Genomic DNA, 25,658 nt, shown 5'->3' on the forward strand with positions numbered 1-25,658 from the left:
ACCTCAGTGTGTAGGCTACGCAAATAGAAATGTCCTTAAACTCCAAATTTATCAGCATGACAAAAGGTACATCTGACGTTTTCACTAGGTTAATATGTATGTTTTATATATATATATATATATTAGTGCTGTTAAACAATAAATCGCATATCAAATAAAAGTTTTTATTTGCATAATATGTGTGTTCTGTGTATATTTATTATGTATATGAATACACACAAATACAGTATATATTTTGAAAATATTTATATATTCATAAAATATTAAAATATCATAAATAAATATGTTTCACATATAAACAACATATATTTCTAAAATATATACATGCTTGTATGTGTATTTTTATGTACAAAATTAAAATAAACAACATACAGATATTATTTAAACAAAAAAGATAATATGAGAGAAATATCTCACACCTCTGTTTGTGTAAAGTATCATATATTAAATACATTAAGTAAATAAATATTAAATGTCATATTTTAATTATTAAACACATGCGCGCACACACACAAAGAAAAAAATGCCAGGTGGTTGTTTAGTAGTTATCTTAAGCATGATATGTGACTTCTAGGGTGTTCTGAGTGATTGCTACAGTATGTGATGGTTTGTGTCTATCCTGCAATGTAATTTAGTGCATTTTTTCCCCATTTTACCATCTGCCAAACTTAAATGATATGTCCCATGATTTAGTAAAGTAACAGGACACGTCAAGCATCCATTCAATCTGAAGCATTATACTTCATGAGGTGCAGAGTTTAATACAAACTTCAAATGCGTAACCCTATAGCAAGCACCGCTAATGATAATACTATATTCCATTTTCAAACACAAACTCTCAAATCTGTCCAGATTTAAAGATAATCCCAGGTGGTTACAACTCACAGATTTAGCCCCGCATCGTGATGATTATGACAAACACCTAGCTAGATAAAGACATTCCCTTGAATTTTTTTTCCTGCTACTCTTTCCACCTCCAAACTCAGCAAGAGTTACACATCTGATTCAAGCTCACAAATCCCATTATGTTACTTTACTGAGCTTCAGCATGTAGCCGCATGCGTTCTATTTGTTTCAATGTGAGGACTGAAAACTGTGTTATATAAGACTGCTCGATTTGTTATTAAATAGAACATTATTTCAAACCCTGCTTGTTGCAATCATGTTCTCTGAAATAGCAGAAAATTTTATAATTTTCTTCCCCCATTCTGAGTCATAAGCATGCTAGTTTAAAGCAGAGTGTAAGCATTTTCCACTTTAGACAGACTTTGCTAAATTTTACCCCATTGTTCTTGCACCTAAACATCATTAAAGCTCTGCTTTAATACATTCAGAGCCGTGCTGCAGATAGCTTAACACAACTAATGTGGAAAATTCTCCACTGGGGTGAAAAAGTCGCCCCAGACGGTCACCCGGTGGTGCTGAGCTTGCCGAGGTCACGTGATCAGAATACTGACCGGGTTGATGAAGCTGCAGGAGGCACCTCGCACAGGAAGGATTGGTTACAGAGTAGCCTGACTGCATGTATCACATCTTAAAAAGGTACTTCAGCCCCAGAACATTTCACCTTCTGTTGCCTCAGGGTGCCTTCATGTCCAAAATAGAAAGTTATTCACATATGAATGTAGAGATTTATTTCTCCTTAAGACAAAAAAAGCATGTGTCTGTTAAAGAATAATGCAAGTTTGCTTATAAAATCTAATGCAATGCAGAATTCCGGATGTTCCTGTTATTCCTTGACCTTCTAGAGATTATGTCATAACTTTAACCCATTAGGAAATACAAAGCCAAACAAAATGGGTATTTGTAGTAGGCTTAGTATGACAAGACTATTCAGTGACTTTAAGCATACATGAACTGATTAACAGTGTCACCAAGTGGTAAACAGTATAAGTGCAGCCTTACCAACCAGTCACTAGCGTTAACAGTTCGGTTCATTTGAGTGAATCGCTCAGGACGGTTCGATCCAATGAACCGGTGTAAATTCATTGATTCTTTCCATCGCTTAATGTGTTCACTACCTTCTAAAATAAAACAAAAGGCGCACAAGCAATAAACCTACACTGGTCTTAGCTGGTTTTCCAGCACGGTAGGGCTGGTCTCGACTTTTAGAAAGGTTTCAGGAACTTTTCAACTAGACAAGGCGGGTAAAACAGCTAGTCGAAACCACCAGGTAAACACCTGCTGGTCAAGCTGATTTAAACGGGATCAACAGGTTTATGTGTTCCTGAATCTCTCGTGTTTTGTGTCAGATAAACATTCTTGCTTTGTTTGGTCACCATCACCAGCAATCGTTCCAACATTTCCAATGAAGACTTCGAGGAAAATCAACTTAAAAAATGCAAAGCTCCATTTGACACACCAGCACTAGATTCAATAAGCAAATACTTAACATTTTTACTCCCAGTCTAACCATACTTTAATATTATCCATGAATGATTCGTTGTGCAGTTGTCACGTAATGAACGACTAGATACTCGACAGGCAGAGTAATTATTTTATATCTTTGGCTGTAGGCCTATTATAGGCTAATGATTTTCTGTTTGGAATATGATCAAAGATTTTTATGTGGACGAGCTAAGGGAATTCTGGTATTGAAAATATGCTGTTTAAATTGAAGAAATTACATGAATAATTATTAGTTGTTGCTGTTTTTTTTTTGTTGTTAAAGAAATGTTAAGATCATGTGATTAAAATGATCCGACCTTTCGACCGACCCATCATTAATTTGCACACAAATTGGTTCGACCAAATCATTAAAGAATCGACTCAAATGAATGATTCATGAATCGGACAGCGCCGCAGCCAGCCAATGGATGGACAAATACAAATGTCAAACTATATTTATAATATTATTGTTATTTTTTTAATGATATTTAAGATGTGTTTTTTCTCTCTCTTACACCTAGCATTTTAGCATGCAAGTTAAAACAGGCCTATGTATGTTTGTACTGTATTGATCTTATCATCTCATTTCTCATCCACAGATAATTATGAAATCTTTAGCATACTTGCATTTGTTAAAGTTATACCTGTTTAAACTAACAGCCATGACTGCTTTACTACTTCCTGAAAAATCAGGCCAAGAGTCCTCAAAGCACTCTTTAACAAAGTAAAACATCAGCACTAGCCTCATTTTGTGTAGAACCACTGCAGCATTTTTTAACTGCATCTCTGCAGTGTGCTTCAGCAGGTCTGAGAGGACAGGACCGACAGGACCGCGAGACACATTTCTCCTCTGCAGAGGTGAGAGAAATCAATAGAGACAAATAAACCCCAGACCAGGAGTCCACTCAGTTAGAGTCGCTCCTCATTCTGTGTCAACCACCATCCTGCCCAAGTCTCGAGTAAGTGAGTTGCTATTTGACATTACTAAATATAAAGGGAAAAGAAAATCAACCGCCTCCCAGATAAAAGTAATGAAGATCATTTGAACTGAGAAATTTGGAAGCAAAAAGACTGGAGCAGGATATAATGTTAATTTAATGGCAAAACCACAAACATACAAGCATTGTAGAAAACCATTTATTACAGTGCTTCATTTTATTGCTATGTGCATCCAAGACACATTATCCTAACAAAATGAGAGCAAATGGCCAAGTGAAAACATCAGAATAGAAAAGAGTAAACACCATTTAATGATGTTGGCCATAGCTATGATGACATTCAACTTTATTTCTATTCAAAATACTGCATTTCTGAACTCTGTACTGACAATGAGTGTGTTTACTTGCACGGTCTTACTCTGATTATGTTTAATAAGGTCATGTAGAACACACAAGAGGTTTTCTTTTATCAGCTCATAAACTTCTGAAGCCACAATCCTGGCGGTTTATTTCGTGTGTGCATACTATGTTAAAAAATAGTTTAAAATCTCATGTAAGTGTTTCTTGCATTCCTGGGATTTGAGAACGAGCTGAATTGTGCATGTAAACACACTCAGTATCTTATTATTAAAAACCCCATGAAATCCTGCGTAGAGTGGAGTTTTTAAGTCTTGTTTTGGGGTATTTCCTATTGAAAAAGTTAGATGGGTAGGCCATTGTGAAAGGCTTGTCTTTAAAAAAAAATCCACAAAACTCCCAATTACTGATTTCAGAGTTTTTTTTTTAAAGACAAAATACTTGATGCTACTGTAAATCGCTGAAGACCCTGTAAACATTTAGAAAAGGATTGCATGTATTATGTGCTACAGCAGTGCAAGTTACATTTGACAAGGATGAAACTGACCAGAATGAGTGAAAAATAATCAATATTCACCATACGAACCAACAAAATCTGTTCACACAACACCTCCTACACAAATAATGCAGTGAGGTATGCACAATTAATATCCTAAAACTTCACTTCATTAATAAGACCTGCTGTATTACTAAATGATCATGCTAAAAACAGCAGTAGATTACTTAGCAACCCTGTAAATACCCTAAAATATCTCAATATACTATTATAGGGAGACTGCTAAATCTGCATCTATTTCAAACACTTATTTATTGTGTTTCTGAAGCTGTGTTTGTGAATATGTTGTTGGCTTAGATCATTCAGTGGGTGTTTGGTGCTGTTGGCTTTAAAAGGCAGATTGTCATTGCTGTACATTTTGTATTAATGGCATTTACAGCAAGCTTTGTGGAACTAAAATACATTTTGTTTCATACTATGTGCTTTAGTTATTCCTCGTCACATAATGTAGCTTATTTATTTGAACAGTCTAGCATTCATAAACCTTGTTGTACTGACATTAAGCCCAAAACATACTCTACATAAGTACATAAACAGCAGCTCTAGTTTGATTTCATGCATCAACACATTATGAAATATGTCAGCATTGCCACAAGGGGCACTATAGTAGGCAATAAATGTAAACATTGTCTTCTACTGTCATTGCTCTGTTTCAGCTAAACTACTGTCATGGCGGAGCAACAGTCTGAAGAAAACCTTGCACTGGGGTGCAAAAAATGACACGTTTTACATTTAAACTGTTCACATTTTTGTAGCTAGCTACCTGAATTCGGTTTAAGACAGATGTTTGAAGGAAACTACAGCCTCCCTTATTGCATTTGCAATGCACTCACTTTTGCATACTGTAGAGTGTATTTCAGACTTTAAGATGTGGTCACATTAGCAAAATTTTGCGGGCGAAATCCAGTCCGTGTGTCTGGGAGATTCGCATGAGTTCCCTGCGTAGATTTCGCTGCTGTTCAAGTTGGTCACATGAATTCACCGAGCTGAGCAACAGAATGCTGCTTGGTTATAATAAAGTTCCCCGTGTGGTCATGAGAATTCACCACATGAATCATGCAGCTTTCGTTAGTCAGCTTGACGAATTTGTGTGACCAATGTGAATGAGCAAAGACTGCATAAGGTCTTTGAATATCATAAAGTCAACACTGTATTTAATTTTGGGCATGAACTGCCTTCCTTAGACACTTGGGAATTAAGTTCAAAACATTATCTACATAAGTAGATTATGTAAGTGATTTTATCTATCACTGTATGAAATATGTTAGAAATGCCACAAGGGACAATATAGTAGGCATCTCTGTAAACGTTGTCTTCTACAGTCATTCTTCAGTTTCCGCTAATCTACTGTCATTGCAGCATTTTCGCTGTTCAAGTTGGTCATGTGAATTCACCAAGCTGACCAACAGAAAGCTGCTTGGTTACGATAAAGTTCCTCACTCAGTTTACGCTCATATTCAGGTTGGTCACAACAAGAATTCGCCACACGAAACCAAGCAGTTTTCTGTTGGTCGGCTTGGCGAATTTGTTTAAATAAGAGGAAAAACTGTGCTGGAAAATTTTTCACTCTCATGCAAAAGTCCCCGTTGTGCAGATCTGGATTTTTTTCTCTGCAAAATTTTGCCAAAAAAAAAAAGGTCCATTGTTAATAGCGTAGATATGACGCACAGCTCAAACAGAATCACTTTCAAACCAAGCAGATTTGTATTGCTCAGCATGGCTAAAAAATTGCATGACCAACTGAAAGAGACAACTGAATTGAGAATGTTTTTGCCTCTCATGTGAAAACTCAAAGCAATGCTAAACGTGACCGCAGCCTTTAATGTGAAAATTTGTGTTTTACTTGATCACGGAAGGCAACTTTTTCTGATGTGTGAACCTAAAGTTTTATGGTTAAAGAATCTCCTCCTCTTTTACATATAGAATCTCGTGGGCAGAGCTTGGGACTTGATTGACGCCTCCTACTACCAGTAAGCGATCACGGATCACGATGCTGGTGGCAGAGCAACGCGGCGAGGCCATAGGCGACAGCATCTCCCATTTCCTTTTTTCGGGATGGAAGGCTTCAACAGTGTCCAGCACTGATGGCTGATGGCCTGTATGAAGAGAGCAGATGTTTGGATGACACCAACTGTGACAGCAACTGTGCAGTAGATAAATATATCATGATGCAACTTCAGTACCTAGACCTCCCGCCACGATCATTCTGCCTCGCACTATGGCTGCGGCAAAGTCTGCTCGCTTGGTCTTCAAGGGTACAGTGTCCTCCGATTTTAACCAAGTTCCTATGAATCAAAATGGGCACAAACAAATAACAATAATAAAATGCTAAAGTTGAAGTATGTAATTTCTCCACCAATAGCAGCAATTTAAAAGATGTCATTTTAACAATGGCTGACATATAGTTTGTACATTAAAATGGGATGCAAGAGACTATTTTATCTTTGAATAAATCTATTCAACATTAACACCGTGTGATATAAAATCTGACACAATAAATCAGATTAATGCAATGAGTGTAAGAAAATTAACTGGCTAATATGTGATTTATTGGTTTTGTTTGACAGGTTTTCCTAAAAATAATAAAATAAAGGACTTTCCTGCAGATTAGAGCCTGCGAGCTGACAGACAGTTTTCCATTTGCAGGACCTAATATCTGTCTAAAAACTAAGCCAGTGGCTTGCTGTAATAAATGCAAGGGCCTTTTCCTCCAAAAAAAAAAAAAAAAAAAAAAACTTACTGAGCTAGAACACTTTAATTGCTTTGAAAAGGAAGTTGGAGCTGTGCAGCTTTCTGTGTTTCACAGAACGTTAATGTGGCACATTATTTACATTTCTCAGTCAACCTAATTGGCCAAAAAGCACAATCACAGCCAGCTACACACAAACGGCATTAAATAATGATGGTTGTTTGAGAGATGGCAGCTCCTTCTGTCATGCTTGTTGAAATACTGTTGAAAAATGTGATGAGGTTTTGATTGCAAAGACACGTGCAGATGCTCACAGCACTTATGTATCTATAACAGATCAAAACCATATCAAAATGGAGGATTAACACAACATGTTCTTTTCCATTGCAGGCATTTTTCAGATCAGGCAACCCTAATATGCATTTTCTTTTTATTATTATTATTACAGTTAGTAATAATGTTTAATGTTTCTTTAAATAAGTCTCTTCTGCTCATTAAGGCTGCATTTATTTAATTAAAAACTGTAATACTGTGAAATATTGCAGTTTAAAACATAACATTTGAATACATTGAATATATTTTAAAATGTAATTTATTCCTGTGATGGCAAAACTCAGTTTTCATCAGTCATTATACTCCAGTCTTGAGAAATCATTGGCTGATGGAAATTCAGCTTTGCTTTAAAAGAATATATACATATATGTGTGTGGGTGTGTTCAGTTTTTAATACAGGAATAAATATTTTTTAAATATCATTTAGCATCATGCTGACATTGCTTTTAAAAACATTATCTAATGTAAATGTAAAGTTCACAAACTCTGTTTGTTTGCTTTACATGTCAGTCAGGTGATCTCTTCTGGTCTAAGTGTGTAGTTCTTGGCCAAAATGAACAGCAATGTTGACTTTATGGTATTCAAAGGCCTTATGCAATATTTAGAAGCTGCTTTAAAAAGGTAGCAGCCTATATGTAGTCAGTGGACAACAAGGCTTTGTTTTGTGAATTTGTTTTTCTCTGGTGATTTTAGTTATATAATTTATTGATATTTTGCTGGCAAATTTTGCAATTTAGATCTGGATCAAAGTGTCTGACATGAATAAGCAATGAACTTGACAGGATATTGACTCTGGGCCTTGGTGGGCAATGCTCGCTCTTATGTTGGCCGAAAAACTGATGCTTTTTCTGCTGATCGCTGATGCCCTTTTGCTTTTTCTAATGCCAAGTACGCCTTTTTTCAGATGCAAAATCATATTCCCTTCAAACTGGTGGTGGGGTCTGTTTCATTTGGCCTGAAGTTATGAAAGCATGCTGTTCTGGGTCTAACGCTGATCAATTAGCAAGTACACAGTGTCAAGATGGATCTTTAATAAAGAACACATCCATCTTTCCTACTAACTGGGATTTTCTTGGTGTATATAACCCTCTCTGCAGCAGCTCGCATTAAGACAAAAGAGCAGATGGGCTCAACTATCTATCTGGATGAGCTATGGATAAGGGATGACAATGTGTTTCTGAATAGCATCATTTAACACCCCCCTCCTATCCCACGATCTTATCGCCTAGTTATATTAGATTGGGAGTCTTGTACGCGAGGGCTTTTATTGCCGGTGGCAGATTCGGGCAGAAGGAAATTAGATAGCGAGGCTTAATCCCTCGTGCTGCTCTGTGAACGGCGGCTCATGCACCTGTTGACTGACTAATAATTAAAAAAGAGAGAAATGATTCATACGGCAGTGTGCACAGTTCAGTTGCTCAAGATGACCTCCTCGCTGCCCACTTACGATAGGAACTTTTCTTATCGCCCTTGGGGCCAAAAAAAGTCGCATTTTCCCATCTGCTGAATCTGATTAGAAAAGATCAGATTTGAGCGGAAACGATGTAGTGGAAGAAAAAGCGTGAGAAGCTGGAAGAGAAATCAATAACTCATTTCAGCTGGGGTCTGACGTTTTGTCACACCTTGTATCTTTCGGTCCCCTTTTTTGGGTTAATCCGAGAAAGATAGAAAAATCGAATAAAAAAAGGAACAGTTACAGAGATTGCTATTATATTTGTGCGTTGAAACATTTTTGCTGATACGCATTCAACAGCTAAAATTATTTTTCTTGTAGATATCACAGATTAAAACTAAGAATTGTTTCGTGCCACATGCACAAGCAGTGCTTATTTAATTTGATGCCTATATTCACAGGTTACAGTATTCACAGAGTTTCAGCACTAAGTCTGTTTTTGCAATGCATTGAAGTAATTTATTCCTGTGATGCAAAGCTGAATTTTCAGCATCATTACTCCAGTCTTCAGTGTCACAAGATCCTTCATAAATCATTCTAATATGCTGATTTGCTACTCAAGAAACAATTCGTATTATTATCAATGATGAAAACAGTTGTGCTGCTTAATATTTTTCTGGAAAATGTGCTGCATTTGTTTTCAGGTTCTTTGATGAATATAAAGCTCGAAGGAATAGCAATTGTTTGAAATAGAAAACTTTTATCACATTATAAATGTCTTTACTCTTACTTTTGATCAATTTAATTCATCGCTGCTGAATAAAAATATTTCTTAAAATAAAATATTACTAGCCCCAAACCTGCTTGAAGACAGACAATTTAAGCATCTTATCGCTTCAGTTTAAAGGGGTCCTTTTTTATGTAAATGTATTGCAATTTGGATGTAAATAGGAGAGATGTGCTTTCATACTGTTGGTGTGTCTAGCTAATTTACCTTGGTTGGTATCAAAGATGTTAACATTCTTGGTAAACTTTGAACTTTGGTGTAGTCCTCCTTGTCTGAGCCCTCCTAACCAGCAGAGATGTCCTGCACTGTCCCATAAGACCCAGAATAAGATCTCTTGCAGGGCAGGCTGGGTAGAGAGGACCAGGTGCGGCTTTCCATGTCAAAGACTTCAAACGCCTTCACCAAACGCTTACACTGACGTCCTCCTGATGAAAAAGAGATATTGATGATGATTGGGCATTTTTGCATGGGAAGCACCACATTTTATATATAGTTGCTAATTCTACATTAAAACAAAAACAAACATCTGCCAGTGATTTAAAAAATAAAAAAGCCAAAGGGAATACAAGTTCTTTTACTCAATTGGCAGATATTTGTTTGAAGTATAAACTCACATAATTTAGTTCAGTTTCTCAGAAAACAAGACCTAATATCTTCATTTTCTCAAGTAAATGCATTTTAATTAACTGATGTAGATTTCTGTACTGAAAAACAAGACGAAAATGCAGAGTGAGATTCTTTAATCAACTTTAAGACTTTCTGCTCCAATTTAAGACTGTTTTAAAGCCTTAATTTGTAAAATGGTCAATTAAGACTTCTGAAAACCTGTTAAAGACCTGCAGAAACCCTGTTATTTATTATTTTTTCAGATTTAGCTAATTTCATGGGACTTTTTTTCAGCAATTGTGTCCCCAAAAGTACAGCAAGGTCAGGAACACACATACACAGAAAGTATTTCATGCACAAGGAGATTACAGATACACAAGGACTCTCTCTGCTCAGCAAACCTGCCACGTAGATTTTGGAGCCCAGTAGGCAGATGCTGGTATGGTAGCGCGGGGTGGGCATGGGTGGAAGGAGCGCCCACATGTCCTTGCGAAGGTCGTACTGCTGGAGAACACTTCTAGGCAGGAGGTCTGCTCCCATACCCCCAACAGCAAGAGCTCTGCCGTCTGAACAGAGGTGAAGAGAGTCAAATGATGGTCTTTATTTTGAACAAAGAACTCTTCAAAGTGTAATTTTTTTTTTAAAGAAGTCCTGTATGCAGTTATGTTCATTTTGCCAGCACAGGAATAAATTACAATTTAAGTTATATTTAAATAGAGAATTTTAATAATAATACACAATATAACTGTTTTTACTGTATTTTTCATCAATTATTATTTTCCATCAATTTACTTGGACAGAAATCCTAATTATTCCAAACCTTTGACTTGTAGTGTATATACAACATTTAATATGTATTATTATAATATTAAGATTTATCTTCATAATATTTCATCAGATTTTTTTAATGTTTTCAGTTCTTTCTCATCCACCTGAAATATAGAGACTTTCCACTATTCAAATAATTCATACTGTTAGTATTTAATTGTCTTTATTTTGCACAATTTACATTTTATACATATATAAAGTGATTTTATTTTTTGATTTACATGAACACAGCTGTTAAATATATTGTTAAATATATTTTATATATAGTATATTTAATATACTTACATATACAAATTATTGTATAGGTAATATACAAATGCATCAAATTTATACTGAGTATAGAATGGATTATAAAAGAAGGTTTTCTACCTTTAACAGTGACAGAAAGCCCCATGGATGCCTCTCTGAGTGAGCACCTCTTCCTCCACTTGCCTTCTTCTGTGTTGTATACCTCCACGGCCTTCAGGGGGCGCTGGTCCTTCCCCATTCCCCCGACCACCAGCAGCTGCTTACCTAAGACAGCCACCGCCGCACCGGCTCTCGGCGTGGGCATCGGAGGAAGACTGAGCCAGCGGTCCACCTCAGGGGAGTAGAGATCAAGAGCGCTGGTGGGTCGACCCGAGGCATCGCAACCCCCCACCGTATACAGCTGCCCCCCGACATCAGCCAATGAGTGATACACGCGGCCACTGGAAAGACACGCCAGGCTCTGCCAATGAAACTCATGGGCCGAGGGCACCGTCATCACCCTGTGGTCCCTCACAACAGCTCCTGTAAAGCATCAGAGGAAGCAGTTTACACGGCCAACTCTACATTCAGCCCACATCTACAATAGCTTTGATGTTTAGTAGTCACTGCTTTATCCACTGTGTGCAATTCATACAGCAGTTATGACAATGTGTACAGTGATTACAACATTTGCATTGTCCATATATTCTCAAGCTGCTGCCTACAATTAGTGCAATATTATACTTGACTCATCTCATTACATCTCCGAATATATGTGAGGCATCACTTTCTCACTTTGCCAGTCTGTTCCATCTGTATCTTCCACATGCATTTAGCCTGAATATTTGAGTAGTTATTTATTTTTGATATTTTGATTGTTGTGTATTCTTAGCTATCACTCTCAGAAATTGCTATAGGGCAAACTGGGCAAAAAGTATTAGATGAATCAGATAACAGTCAAATGCTTTCCTTCAAAAAATGTGCAAGTTTGCTGTTATATGCTCAATTTTTCAAATATAATTTTACTGAATAAAATACAGAATAAACTAGCAACATAACAGATTAAACGGCCAAAAGTGTTGTTATTGTAAACTAACTCTCGAATTTGTTTGCTTTGAAGTATACTAAATTTACTAAAACAGAAAAAAGCTAAATATAATTTTTTTGGTGTATATATATATGTATGTGTGTATGTGTGTGTGTGTAAACTGAATTGTTTCAGGGGCAGCGCCAATTGCTAAAGGTTTACAAAGACAAACCTTCTTTAATGAATAAATAGTGCACATAAGAAAGTAATTACATTTTTATTTCATTTTGACTTTAACATACATTGTACACTTAGTATCAGTTGAGAGTGAAACAGATAAAGTATCTGCTGAAAACAAACAATAATCTGTAATCATATTAAGACAAATAATACATGGGAACTAATTACAGGAAGCTAATGCATATCAAAGACTTTGACCAAGAAAAGTCTCACAGATATGTATCCCAGCAAACATGCAGAAAGACACAATTTGTGTTATTTATGGCTGTGAAGTCTACGGCTTAAGTTCTGCAAACACTTTTTTATTTTCTATTTTCATCCAAGTGGAGGCAGAGATATGGAAGACGGCCCAGAATAGCATCAACACTTGATTCAATTGACGCAGCCAATTTCACACAACTGTTCTTCTCTCCTCAGCTGTGTACACAATGAGCTTGAAGTGAGCTGTTGTACCGCGGCTTAGCATCCAGCAGTATCCAGGCAACCATGCTCTTCATCTCACTATATCTCCCTCAGTCTCTATCTTTCTTCGGGGAACCGTTCCCATGCTTCCCGTACAACAGCTCACCTTCATTTACAACCCTAGCTGAGCACAAGACTTTCCCAAAGAATGAATATGATGGGAGAAAATTAGAAGTATTGGAAATATGTCAACAAACCACACATTAGCTTCAAAGCAGATCCAATTATTACTGAACAACCTAGTTGTTTTTAAATCCACACAACAACGGTGCTTCATAATGTGAAAGGACACTTCTAAATTCGAAAGAAATCCTCTTTCCACATGTAGGTAAACTCTACTGAGTAACTGACATTTATATAAGATCTTATCTTAACTGTTTTTAATTGATTTGTATACCTGGCAACCATTTTCTATCATATATATATATATATATATATATATATATCCCCGGGAACACATGATAGGTAAAAATTGATAGCCTGAATGTACTGTAAGTCGCTTTGGTTAAAAGCGTCTGCTAAATGCATAAATTTTCTTTTAATTAAATTTAATATATATATATATATATATATATATATATATATATATATATATATATATATATATATATATATATAGTAAAGAAAGTAGAAAACAATTATTTTAAATTGTAATAATATTTTACAATATAGTGGTTTTACTGTATTTTTTTATTTATTCATGATTGTTTTACGCTATACATAGCCTAAAACAAAAAAACTACAAAACAACCTAATGTAATAAATATAATGACATGAAATAATAATCATACAAAAATGAAGTATTCAACATAACCTAAAATAAAAGGGACCAGAATATTTGAATTTTTGAAACCTGAAACTTTTTTTCATTTTGAAAACCATTCATTTGCAAAAACTGGACGAACCAGCTGATTCAATTGAGATTTTCCAGCTCTACAAATGAAAGATGTTCACACATGGATGAAAGCACTGGAGCTCATCGCTGTGTCTCTGTGCTGCTAAAAAAAGCAGGAACACACTGAACTGGTAAAACTACATTATTATGAAATCACTTGAGCTGCTGCCACATAACTGAAACTGTGGCAAAGTTAGTACAATTCTTCTACTGTAATTAGTCTACAACTCTAGTTATCAGAAAGTGTGAAAATCCCACAGGACACACAGGATCTTCATTCAGAAATGTTCCCATCTCAATGCCATTTACAGCCGGTCAGGAGAATGATGAGTCCCTTGATCACCAACTAGAAGTGTTTGGCTGCTCTGCTCTCAATGCAAGCCATCAGATAGTACTTTAATAACGATTAAACTGGGTTATTACAGGTTGAGAGCTCTGGGCCTCTAGTGATTGTGTTAACTACATAGAGACCCCTAAGAGGGGTGAACACTTCATCAAGTCCAATCACAGTTTAAAACGAGCCGATCTTTCAGTGTGTCTTTCTCTCATGCTCTCACACAGGTTCAGAATATCACTCTGTCAAACTTTCTCATTTTCTTTCAACACAGGGTGCTCACAGAACCAAAATCCCGTTCCTCAAGTATATTAAACATCAAACATGAACGATAAGTAGCAATCGATTTGTGAAAGATTGAGATTGAGAAACATCATTTATGACCAATCCCTCAAGCTCTACGAACCAAACATAGTCTCTTGTGTCACCAAGGCTGCATTTATATGAACGAAAATACAGAAATATTGATGACATTTCAAGTAACTTTTTAAATATATTATGAAATGTAATTTATGCCTGAATTTTCAGCATAATCACTCCAGTCTTCAATATCACATGGTCATTCTATATCAATACGCTGATTTGCTGCTCAAGAAATATTTACCATTTTTAAAAATCACTGTTTGCTTAGTATTTTTGTCTAAACTGTGGCACATTTCCGTTTGAGTTTAAAAGAAACAGTTTATTTGAAATAAATGTAACATTATACATATCTTAATTGTCATTTATGACCAATTTAATGCATCTTAGCTGAGTAAAAGTCTTAAAATAGTATCCTCCAAAAACAAACATACATACATACGTACATATATATTAATAAAACATTTTTTTTTAGACTTTTTACATTTTTATTTTTAAATATGAAAAGTATACATTTATTTTAAAATGTATAAAATTATGTTTAATAAATAAATAAATAAAATGTATAGGAAAAAGTTCAATCTATGCCCTTCCCACAGAGCTGGAAAACATTTTTTACGAAACACATGAAGTTGACAGGCAAAGTAAACTCATCACAATAAAAAAAAAAAAAAAAAAACACACACATTAATAGATAAGGATCTAAAGGCTTTTTAACTAGTCTAACTCTCATGGCCAACCAGCCTTTTGAAGAACTGAAAAATGACAGGCCATGCTAATCTACAATAAAATCCCTTTCCAATGTGGAAAAATGGACGTTTCCAGTTAGCTGTTTGATGCTCAGTCAGCTACAAAAACATTGTTCTATGAAAAGCATTTGTAGTGTAGATGATCGGTTCAGATTGAAATAAATATTAAGGGGTAACATTTACAAAGAGACACGAAGCTGAGCTGGGCGAGCTGTAACTTGGGGAGATATTCTCAGATGTAAATTGACTGTCAAAGGCGAGCTGAGATGAGAAGGGTTTTTTCCCTCTGCGTCCAACCCCCTGCCTTTGTTTTCCAATCGCAGTCTTTCACCTGAGGTTTCGACTATCTCCACCATCATTTACAGGCCAAGCTGTCTTACGACTCATCCAAGAGAAGACAAAAACTTGAAAGAAAGCTCAAGGAAAGACACATTTCTCATGTCTCGTTTTCCTCTCCCCACCCCCTTGACTCAGTATGCAGAGATGGGTTGCCATAGAAACAATGAGACGATCTCAAGATGTAGGAACTTGGGGTTCTGTGCCGAAGCCTTCTTCACTTTTAATAATGCATTAACAAACAAACAAAAATCACGGAGATTTAACCCTTTGACCCGAGCTGACGTTCTCTTGTTAACTAAGCGGGATTGCGCAGTCTTCGCATCCCTTGCAAATTGCATTAATTGCAATCTGTAATGATTTGCTCTGCAACCTCATCTGCTTTTGGTTAATTAACTGCTCGAACAGCTTGAGATCAACAGTAGGCCCACGAGCGCCCACTGAAGTCATTTACAATCAGTGCGGATCCTATTTAAACTTTTAATTAGTTAGTCTCCCATCCCCAATACATAACTTAGGCTTAATCCTGGGCCTCATTGTATCCTAAACCTTGGCTATTAGTTGTGAGTATGATTCAATAGACTTTACGCAAATGATCCATTTAATGTCCTCTTGTCATTCTCTCCTCCGGTGAATCCATAAGGCCCCAGCAGGTAAGCGTTTATCGCTTCTATTTAATTAGCTTCCTTGAATTCAAACAGCGCCATCTCTAAAGTCCACAAAAGTGCGGTTCTTAATCAGAACAAAATGATCCTGGGAGGTTATATTTCTGCAGGGGATTCTCTTCATTTAAATTTACATTTGCACATCAAATTATTAGCAAATAAGGCAGAGCGTTTTGACAATATACCACACCGTGCCAGGACAGAAATGTGTCAGCGGTTGGAAAAATTGCTACACTCTTAAAAATAAAGATTCCAAGAAGGGGTTTTCAAAGTGATGCCATGCCACAGAAGATCCATTTGACCTTCCTCAACGAACCTTAACAGTTCTTACAAGAACCATTTCTTTTGTAGAGTAAAGTACATTTGTAATAATTTGTAGAATTATTCATTTATCCCAACACAACACAATTCAATGTGAAATTCAAAAATACGTAATTCAAATCACCTGTGAAAATCAAAATGGTATAAATGGTAAAACACAGTATTGCGCCCTATTTTCACTGACTTTATTTTAGAAAGTGCATCACAAATTTGTCAGAATGACATCACTGTTATAAAGCAATATTATAGAAACCTCAATTTTAAAAATCAGTAAATTCAAACATTACATAATGTGAGTCCTTTCACTTTCCAAATGAAAAGACCATATAAACCATATAAACCTTTTTCATTAAAATATCCAGCAAATATACATAAATAAAATCCTGGTATGAAATGTCTCATCCTGCAATATTATTTAGCTCCTACCTACACATAGAATCAAAGGATCATGATATAACAGAGCTAAATGGGAGAATACTATATCTGACCTCTACTTTATTCATCTGCTGCTTTCTTAATTCTTAGAGCTCATTGTCTGGCCAATGTCAACTGTAGCAGAGCCGATCATTTCCATAGCAACCCTGAATTCAGCGCATGAGCGCACCATACAGAGCATAATGCAATTCCTCCGTTGCCATTCCCTGGAGGATTACATAAAATGCGTTTAGTCTTTCCTTGATGATTTTATATTCGAAACTCCCTGCAACACGCTTTCCCCAAAAAGCAAACTAAATAAAACCCAGCAACATCTAGGTCAGCCATGGACAAAACCATAGCTGCTCTATTGATTCAACAAATTAAACTATGACTCCTGTAAAAGGCCTTTGATCGAACCGAGTGGATTAGATTCAATTACGAAGGGCTTCGACGTGCCATTTGAATATAAATGCAGTGGGATAATAATGCGGATGAGACTGGTCCGAATGAGGATTCGGCAGAAGATTACAACTGGGAGCTGGGGATGTATTTCTCTAAAGCGAGAACCAAAAGGTCTCATGGCTAATTGCTATGGAAATACCTTCCCACAATATGAATGAGTCCAAGGCCTCGGATCAGCAGACCAGCTATTCCCCCGCGGTGTCTAAAGACACCAGTACGGCGAGAAATCACTGAAGCTCAACTTGGCAAACTTGGGAGGCTGTCACTGCTGCAGACAGTTAATATTTGGAGCGGGTGGATATTATGCAGTCGCTGTTTAAAGCAGGCTAAAACAGTCTTCAGAAATTGGCTAGTCTGAGCCTTTGGGGGAAAGCTTGTAGAGCAAATATTCCCCTTTTTGAAAATGCACTGCGAGAGAGCTGCGAGTCAAAGTATGCTAACCTTTAATACAAATTATCCGCTGCATTCAAATGAGAAGGTTGACTGACTGCTCGAAAAGGCTGTGACCTTTAAGGTGGGCAGATGCAATCCATACTTAAAGTCTTTTCATCTGGGATGAAGGTGTGACATCTTTACCAAAGGGTGAGTTATCTTAAGCAAAAGTACTAGTACTGCTATATTTTACATTTGACCTACTAACATCTTATTCAGTTATGTATGCTGACAAAATTTACCTTATGGACAACATAAAATCAACATGAATCCTATTTACTTTCCAAATGCACGTTCTTGGTATAATTGTGCACATCTTTTATGAACTGTATGCAAAGAGAGAGAAAAAAAAAAGTAGAATGTAGAAGCATTAAGCAAAAGGACACATTAAGTCAAATTAAGTAATATAAAAATTCTACTAGCGTTTTCAAAACATCTTTATTTAATAGATACATCATTAGCACAAAAAGTCTGGGGTGGGCCTGTCAGGTTGGAAAGTCATCATGCATACTTCCCTACTCTACTTCCCCGCTGTCGCCTCTGGCTTGCTTAGTTGGGGTCACTTCATCTACAGCGATATTGTTGACTTGATTGCAAATAAATGCCCAGACACTATTTAAACTGAACAGAGATGACATCACTGAATTCACTGTTTTCCTAATGAATGTTGTTCAGTTGCTTTGACGCAATGTATTTTGTTTAAAGCGCTATATAAATAAAGGTGACTTGACTTGACTTGACTATATGGTAAAACAGTAGAAGGATAACCCACTGCTTCTGGCGAGATTCTGAAGTGCACATCTAATCGAAACTTACTATCCCATGAAGCCATGATAGAGGAGTGAAGTGACACAACTGAACTGAGTATTGCATTTAGACTAGAACATACTGTAAATTGTGTTTCAAATTATACATTATAAACTATGCACTTATACTCTATGTACTTATCCAATAAGTACTCAGCTGTGTAGTGTATGAACTTCATAAAGCTATTTTGACATTTAGTATCGGAGACTAATAGCCTCTTCCTCTCCAGTACACATGCAACTAAAGCTGCAACAGTGCATGAAGTGTGCAACATTACCAAACTTTATTTTCTGATTGATTAAGTTTTTGATTACATGATTAAATGTTATTGTGTGAATAATATGTAATCGTAGAATCAATAAAATTTTAACCACAAATGCTCGTCTAGCAACTAGCTCAACTTCACGGATTATTGAAGTCATGTTGGAAAGGTCACGCTTGACTTAGGTGGAAGTACCGACCAAGTGTTTACAAAGCAAATGTGCAAAGAAAGTCAAATGCCCTTTCCAAAAATGTAAAAAAAAAACAAAAAACAATGCCAGACGATTTCGAAAATGGATGAGAAAATGAGATAAGATATGAAGAGCTAACCTCGAGTGATCTTTCCAACGTGATTGCGTCATGCTTGAATTTGGACGCACATCGCGGAGCTAGTGCAAGATGTGCATTTGGTGGTGAATATATATATATGTATAAGAAATAAATGACAGATTGTTTCTCTAGATTATGTGCCCTTTGAAGCTGCACTGAATCTGCAGCTCGGACCTTCGGCCCATTGGCCACCATTAGTCCAAAGTCCGTTATATGGAGAAAAATACTGGAATGTTTTCCTCAAAAACCTTAATGTCTTTGTGACTGAATACAGAAAGACATGAACATCTTGGATGACACAGGGGTGAGTAAATTATCAGGAATGTTTTACACTGGAAATGAACAAATCCTTTAATATTAATGTAGAAACAAACATTTTCTGTGAAGCTGCTTTGTGAAAATGTGTTAAGCACTATACAAATAAATGGAACTGAATTAAGTGCATTATCCAGGAATTTAAACTTAACTTTTTCTGTTTGTAATTTTCACTGTCAATTCACTACTTACACAATTCATACTACAAAATTGCAGAAAATAGCGCATAAGTATGCAAAATAATTTTTTTTTCAATTATGTTTGTTGTCATTTGTGGCACAGAAATAAACATTCACATTAGATTTATTTAAAAAAAAATGCTTCATGCAAATAAACGCATGAAAAAAGACCAATTGCGATTTAGTATACAAATATAACGATGACGCAATCACAACGGGAACATTCAAACAAAGTAAAAGTCAACGTCAGATTTTTCAAACTTTTATCCTACATTTTTCTAAAGAGCCTAAAGTTTAAAAACCATAACACGTTGTCCACAGAATAAAGTTTGATTATCTGTATACAGTTTAAGCTGTATTAATGGCAGAAAAACAGACAGAATGGATACCAAGCAGTTTCACAAAATAATCATAGTAAAGTTGGAATTGTCATGCATATACATTAAATACACAGTATTACCGCGATATAAAGTGTGAGTCAAATGTTTCAATGCTTTCATGTGTAAACAGTTGAAGACACTGATCATCTTGCTATACATGCATCGCATCAAATCATCAAAGCACACCGTTTTAGAAATGAATCACTTACTTTTCGGGTCTGGGCTTCGGTTTCTTCCGATTCTCCTCGGGTGCTTCCCTTATGGATAAAGCGCGAAGCAGAGCAATAATAATCCTCGCGTGGAATAGACCCTCCCTCTCTGTCTGTCAGTCAGCCTCCCAGCATCAGCAGCAGCAGCAGCAGCATCAGCAGCTCAGGCTCCGCCGAACCGCGCACAGCGTCTCTCAGCAATACCTCCCGCTCTCTCCTCTCTCTCCCTCTCTCTTTCCCTCATATGGGTCATGCATGAAATATTCATCGCAGCTCTTCACCATATCCGTCATTTTGACATTAATTTCAGACATACTCAAGGGGGCTCCAGTGCATCTGATAACCTACATAAGGCCATCTCAGTGTAACACGTCTACTCAAATGTCGCTCCCTGTGATGAAATGAGAAGTTGCAGGAATCATTTTTCTTGGGGTTTGTGTTGTTTATCGTTATCACCATAAAAAGTTAAAGAAAACTCCTAATTTAAGAACTAGATCCCTTTCGATTCAAGAGCGTGAGTTTGAACCAAATTGGGCCACGCCCATAAGAAGATGAGATGGAATGATAGGAAGAGGATTTGTATCTATTTACTAAAGAGATATGCATGTACTGTATGTATGTAATGTATGTTCCTGTGGCTCAAGTGGTAGAGCATTGCATTGGCAGCACAAGGTTGTGGGTTTGATTCCTAGGGTACAAAAATGTTAGCCTGAATGCACTGTAATTCGCTTTGGATAAAAGCGTCTGCTAAATGCATACATAATTTTTTTTATTTACATAATTAATTTAGACTAATTATGCAATTGTGCACTCAAAACATTGAATACATAATTGATTAGATATTTTTCAGTTCAATATTGCCTAAAATGAATTGCCTGAAATGAACACAGCCATCAAAATAGACTTTAATTTTGTCATATCAAACCACAAATTTCCAGCACATCATTAGATTGTTTTCATATTTAAACATTTAAAAAATACATATTTATATAGTTATATGAAATAACGATGTAAAGATTGTCATTTATTGACAATTTAATCATATCATATATCATATCATATATCATATATATATATATATATATATATATACAACATATAACAGTCAACATATAAATCCTTTTATTAGTTTGTGGATTTGCTTGAGCTAGAAAGAACTACTGAACATAAATAAAATGTGCAAAAGAATTTTGAAAAAAATACCCTTAGAAAGAGCTACTGCATTACTGCATTCAAATTCCCGAACTGATTCAAATGATTCGCGATCCCACTCCGAACTCCCGAACTGATTCAAATGAGTCGCGATCCCCAAACTGACTCAAATGATTCGTGAACCCGCTTTGAACTCCCGAACTGACTCAAATGATTCGCGAACCCGCTACGAACTTCCGAACTGATTCAAATGATTCGCTTTCCCCGAACTGACTCAAATGATTCGCGAACCCACTACGAACTACCAAACTGATTCAAACGATTCGCGATCCCACTCCGAACTCCCCGAACTGATTCAAGTGATTCGCGATCCCCAAACTTACTCATATGATTCACGAACACGCTTTGAACGAACTCCCGAACTGACTCAAATGATTCGCGAACCCGCTACGATCTCCCGAACTGACTCAAATGATTCGTGATCACCAAACTGACTCAAATGATTCGCGAACCCGCTTTGGACTTCCGAACTGACTCAAATGATTCGCAAACTCGCTACGAACTCCCGAACTGACTCAAATGATTCGCGAACCCGCTAACGAACTCCCGAACTGATTCAAAATGTGTCGCGATCCCCAAACTGACTCAAATGATTCGCGAACCCGCTTTGAACTCCCGAACTGACTCAAATGATTCGCGAACTCGCTACGAACTCCCGAACTGACTCAAATGATTCGCGAACCCGCTACGAACTCTCGAATTGATTCAAATGATCCGCAAAGCTGCTCCGAACTCCCAAACTGACTCAAATGATTTGCGATCCCCAAACTGTCATAAATGATTCGCGAACCCGCTACGAACTCCCAAACTGACTCAAATGATTTGAGAAGCCTCTCCGAACTCCCGACCTGACTCAAATGATTTGCAAACCCGCTCTGATTTCTGGAACTGATTCAAATGATCTGCAAAGCCGCTCCGAACTCCCAACTGACTCAAATGATTCACGCTCCATACTCCAAACTAGGAAGAATTAGGGTTAAAGGATTAAAACCTCTATTAATACAGATGTCCAAAATGAACGCACCGGTACTCTAAAAGCACGTTCCGGGCGCACAGAGGTCAAATCTTTTTAATTTAATTTTTACAAAAATATACAGTATTCAGATTCAAATTCACATCTTGTTTGCTACCTCTGTTCAAATTCCAATATTACATTTAGAAGGCATTCTCAATTCTGAGATGCACTTCTGAATGGCACATAGCCCTGTCACCTTCCTCCCTTTTTCAGCCTAGTCTGTAAACATCTTATCTGCAGACACTCCAGAAGGACGTCTTTGTGCAACAATAATTAATCTATATATAGCTCCCCGAATCCTTCTTTTGAACCAGGCGATGCAATCACAACATCAAGCTCCAACTTGCTCTAGATTTCCACTGCCGCTCGTCCAGACTTGTGTTGCCGCAGCCCACTGAGTCCACTAAGAGACCTGACCCGCTTGTGCTGATAACCCACGAGAAGTAATTACAGCAAGTAGTCTGACGATAAGGGCGTCTTCGTGATTAAAAACAAGAAAGATATACACCCACGCACACAATAAAAAGACGTGTTTTGTGCTCCACAGTCCACCAAGTGTAATTAATAATGAATAATGTCAAAAGAAACCCCACTTTAATGTTGCACTGTGCTGATGCAATAGAAGATGCTGCTTCCCAAGCATGCTGGGATTGAGGACAATGCCAATAACAATACAGAGAACAGCAGGTGCCTGGGGCGCGGTTTGATGTCTGAAACCAAAAAGCAGGAATCAGAAGCTGCTGTCATGACTAATTCCATGTCGGTTGAAGGAATGCTGGAGTGTTTTCCATTTATCCATCATGCAACTCTCATTTGTGAACTAAGTAGGGTGTCAATAACTTTAAAAGAACCTTTGATCTTTGGGATTTGTGTGGGATGCCAATTATATTGCTTGGAGGTCAAATTGGAGACCTTATTAACCATATTGGATTTTTGACACACACACACACACACACACACAAGGATTGAAGGACATTCAGTAATTCTTAAGATGTTGACTGAGTCTGATCCCCGCAGGGGCATTGCCACGACTGCTACTGGTTTCATTCTCCAGTGAGATTTTTACAGTTTTTATAATGTTAGTATTAGCAGCTCTCAATCAGAGTGACAAACTAGCTAAAAGGCTAGCAGGTCTAACCTCATTATAGTTTCAGTAGTTTATTTGATGGTTGTTTTGGAATCTTTTATATGTCCAATTCTAGATCATAGGATTATAACCAGAAAAGACAATCCCCCAGAATTCAAAGGTATCATTTTCTACACAGCCTGCAACAGTTGCATGCAAGCTTATTGTTCTTTTTAATATTTTCCATTAGAATTTGCAAAACTGTCAGAGTTGTACTGCCTTTAATGAACAACATACTCTCAGAAAAATGGTACAAAATTGTCACTGGCGTTATTCATTATATAACATTCGTTCATATTAGTTTCTGATATGTACAAAAATGCACCATTTCAGGGGTAAATAAGTTATAAAGACGAACCTTTCCAGAAATCCCTTCCAGAGAATTCTGCAGTTTGTCTCCTAACATCTGTGCAGAAAAATGCCTGCAGAGTCTATCTGGTTTTGATTAACTAAATTTAGAAAACAGATAAAATCATTGCATGAGAAATCATCCAAAATCTGTGCATAATAGTCTCCATAAATCCAATCTTACTCTCTCAAGTCATACAGTAGATGTTTCATTATTCGTCCATGGGCGAGATTTCACGGAGGATGGCAACTGTGAGTTAATTATAAAGAAGGTACTTGGTACAGACAAAAAACACATTTTTGTGGAACTTGATTGCCAATTTTAAAAAAATCACAAAAAATTAACATACCACATAATTAGCATGCATGGGATGAAATGCAAATGAGAGGGCATGGGGTGAGAAATTTGTAGCATCTTGGTGATCATTTTCTGTCTGCCTCATCCAGAGAATTTCGCTACAGCCTCTTGATAAAAACACGCTGCTAATTTAACGCTGAATTATGCACTTCTTGGGATGATGAAAGTATTTCAGGCTGCAGAGTCTCAGTGAGTTATGAAGCCAAATAACAGAACAACTGATATAATAAGAATACAGACTAGTCTAGTCTGTGTCTACTTATTGTGGATCACATGACTTCTGTTTCAGGAAAATTCCCCTGAAATTCACATATAACATTAACAAAACAATCCCAGTTAACTACATGGAGACGATAACAATATTGTTTTCAATAACTTTGAAACGCAGTATCAAAAGGGTTTATTTCATTGCCCCCAAAATCTCATAATTCTGACTTTTCTAAGAACTTAATTGTTAGAATGTGCTTCTCGAAATTCAGATTTTTTTTGTTTCTGCCATGGAAATAAAAATATGTTATTGTGACTTTTTATCTGACAATTCGTACTTTTTTTCTCACTATTGCGAGTTTATATTTCATAATTGCAATTTTTTTAATCTTACAATTCTGAGTTTATTTCTAGCAATTCTGACTTTTCTATAATTCGAGTGATAGACAAGGCCTGGCGAGCTCTCTTGCTGATGCTTGGGATTTTCAGACTTTTATCTTATAGTGGAAGCTGGAGCTGCCTGGGGCAGAGTGTAACTCAGGTGTGAAAGTGGAAGATGAAGCACCATGACTTATCGTCCACACTTCATGGGAGACACTACTTTGAGATCACCGTGGATGAGCAGTTCAGCCTCTCATGTGCAGTGGCATGATGAGGTTTGTTGATATCTGAGTGAGAAATAAGAGTAGAATAGTACGTTCTCTGATGGAAATGTGAGTGCCTGTGCATAACACATTTTTGCCGGTGTGTTGCTATGCAGTTGCTTGCTGAGATGCTTCTTCCACCAAAATGTTGTTGGCAAATTTTTGTCAACGTTTGTAAGGGAATTACATATTATTTAAACTGCCAATACATCTCATTTGTGATCAGCTGTACAAATAAATTGAAATTAAGCCGTATTCAATCCCAACGTGGAATGACATGACAAGACATCTTGGCAGCAGAGGAGTTCACAACTGTTACTAGGGCAACCAGAACAAGGAACACCTACTAGAAACTGAGCAGTACAGTGACTGGCGACATGCAGCGACCAAGTACTGGCAGTGTGAACAAGGCTTTAGTGAGTGTGAAGGACTGAAAGAATGAAAAAAAAGATATATACAGTATA

At 36.8% G+C, this 25,658-nt stretch overlaps 1 protein-coding gene across 1 annotated transcript; it reads right to left on the reverse strand.

The window, feature by feature from the left end:
- Positions 1 to 5,980: 5,980 nt before the first annotated feature.
- On the reverse strand, positions 5,981 to 20,585 carry LOC113077986 (kelch domain-containing protein 8A-like). The gene is given in 7 exon segments (XM_026250245.1): positions 5,981 to 6,335; positions 6,423 to 6,524; positions 9,649 to 9,759; positions 9,762 to 9,866; positions 10,449 to 10,613; positions 11,245 to 11,646; positions 20,285 to 20,585. Coding segments are annotated over 6 exon segments (1,062 nt in total). The 5' UTR covers positions 11,621 to 11,646; positions 20,285 to 20,585; the 3' UTR covers positions 5,981 to 6,132.
- Between the last annotated feature and the right edge of the window lie 5,073 nt (positions 20,586 to 25,658).

Source organism: Carassius auratus, unplaced genomic scaffold, assembly GCF_003368295.1.
Source record: "Carassius auratus strain Wakin unplaced genomic scaffold, ASM336829v1 scaf_tig00023713, whole genome shotgun sequence".
Classification (NCBI taxonomy): domain Eukaryota; kingdom Metazoa; phylum Chordata; class Actinopteri; order Cypriniformes; family Cyprinidae; genus Carassius; species Carassius auratus.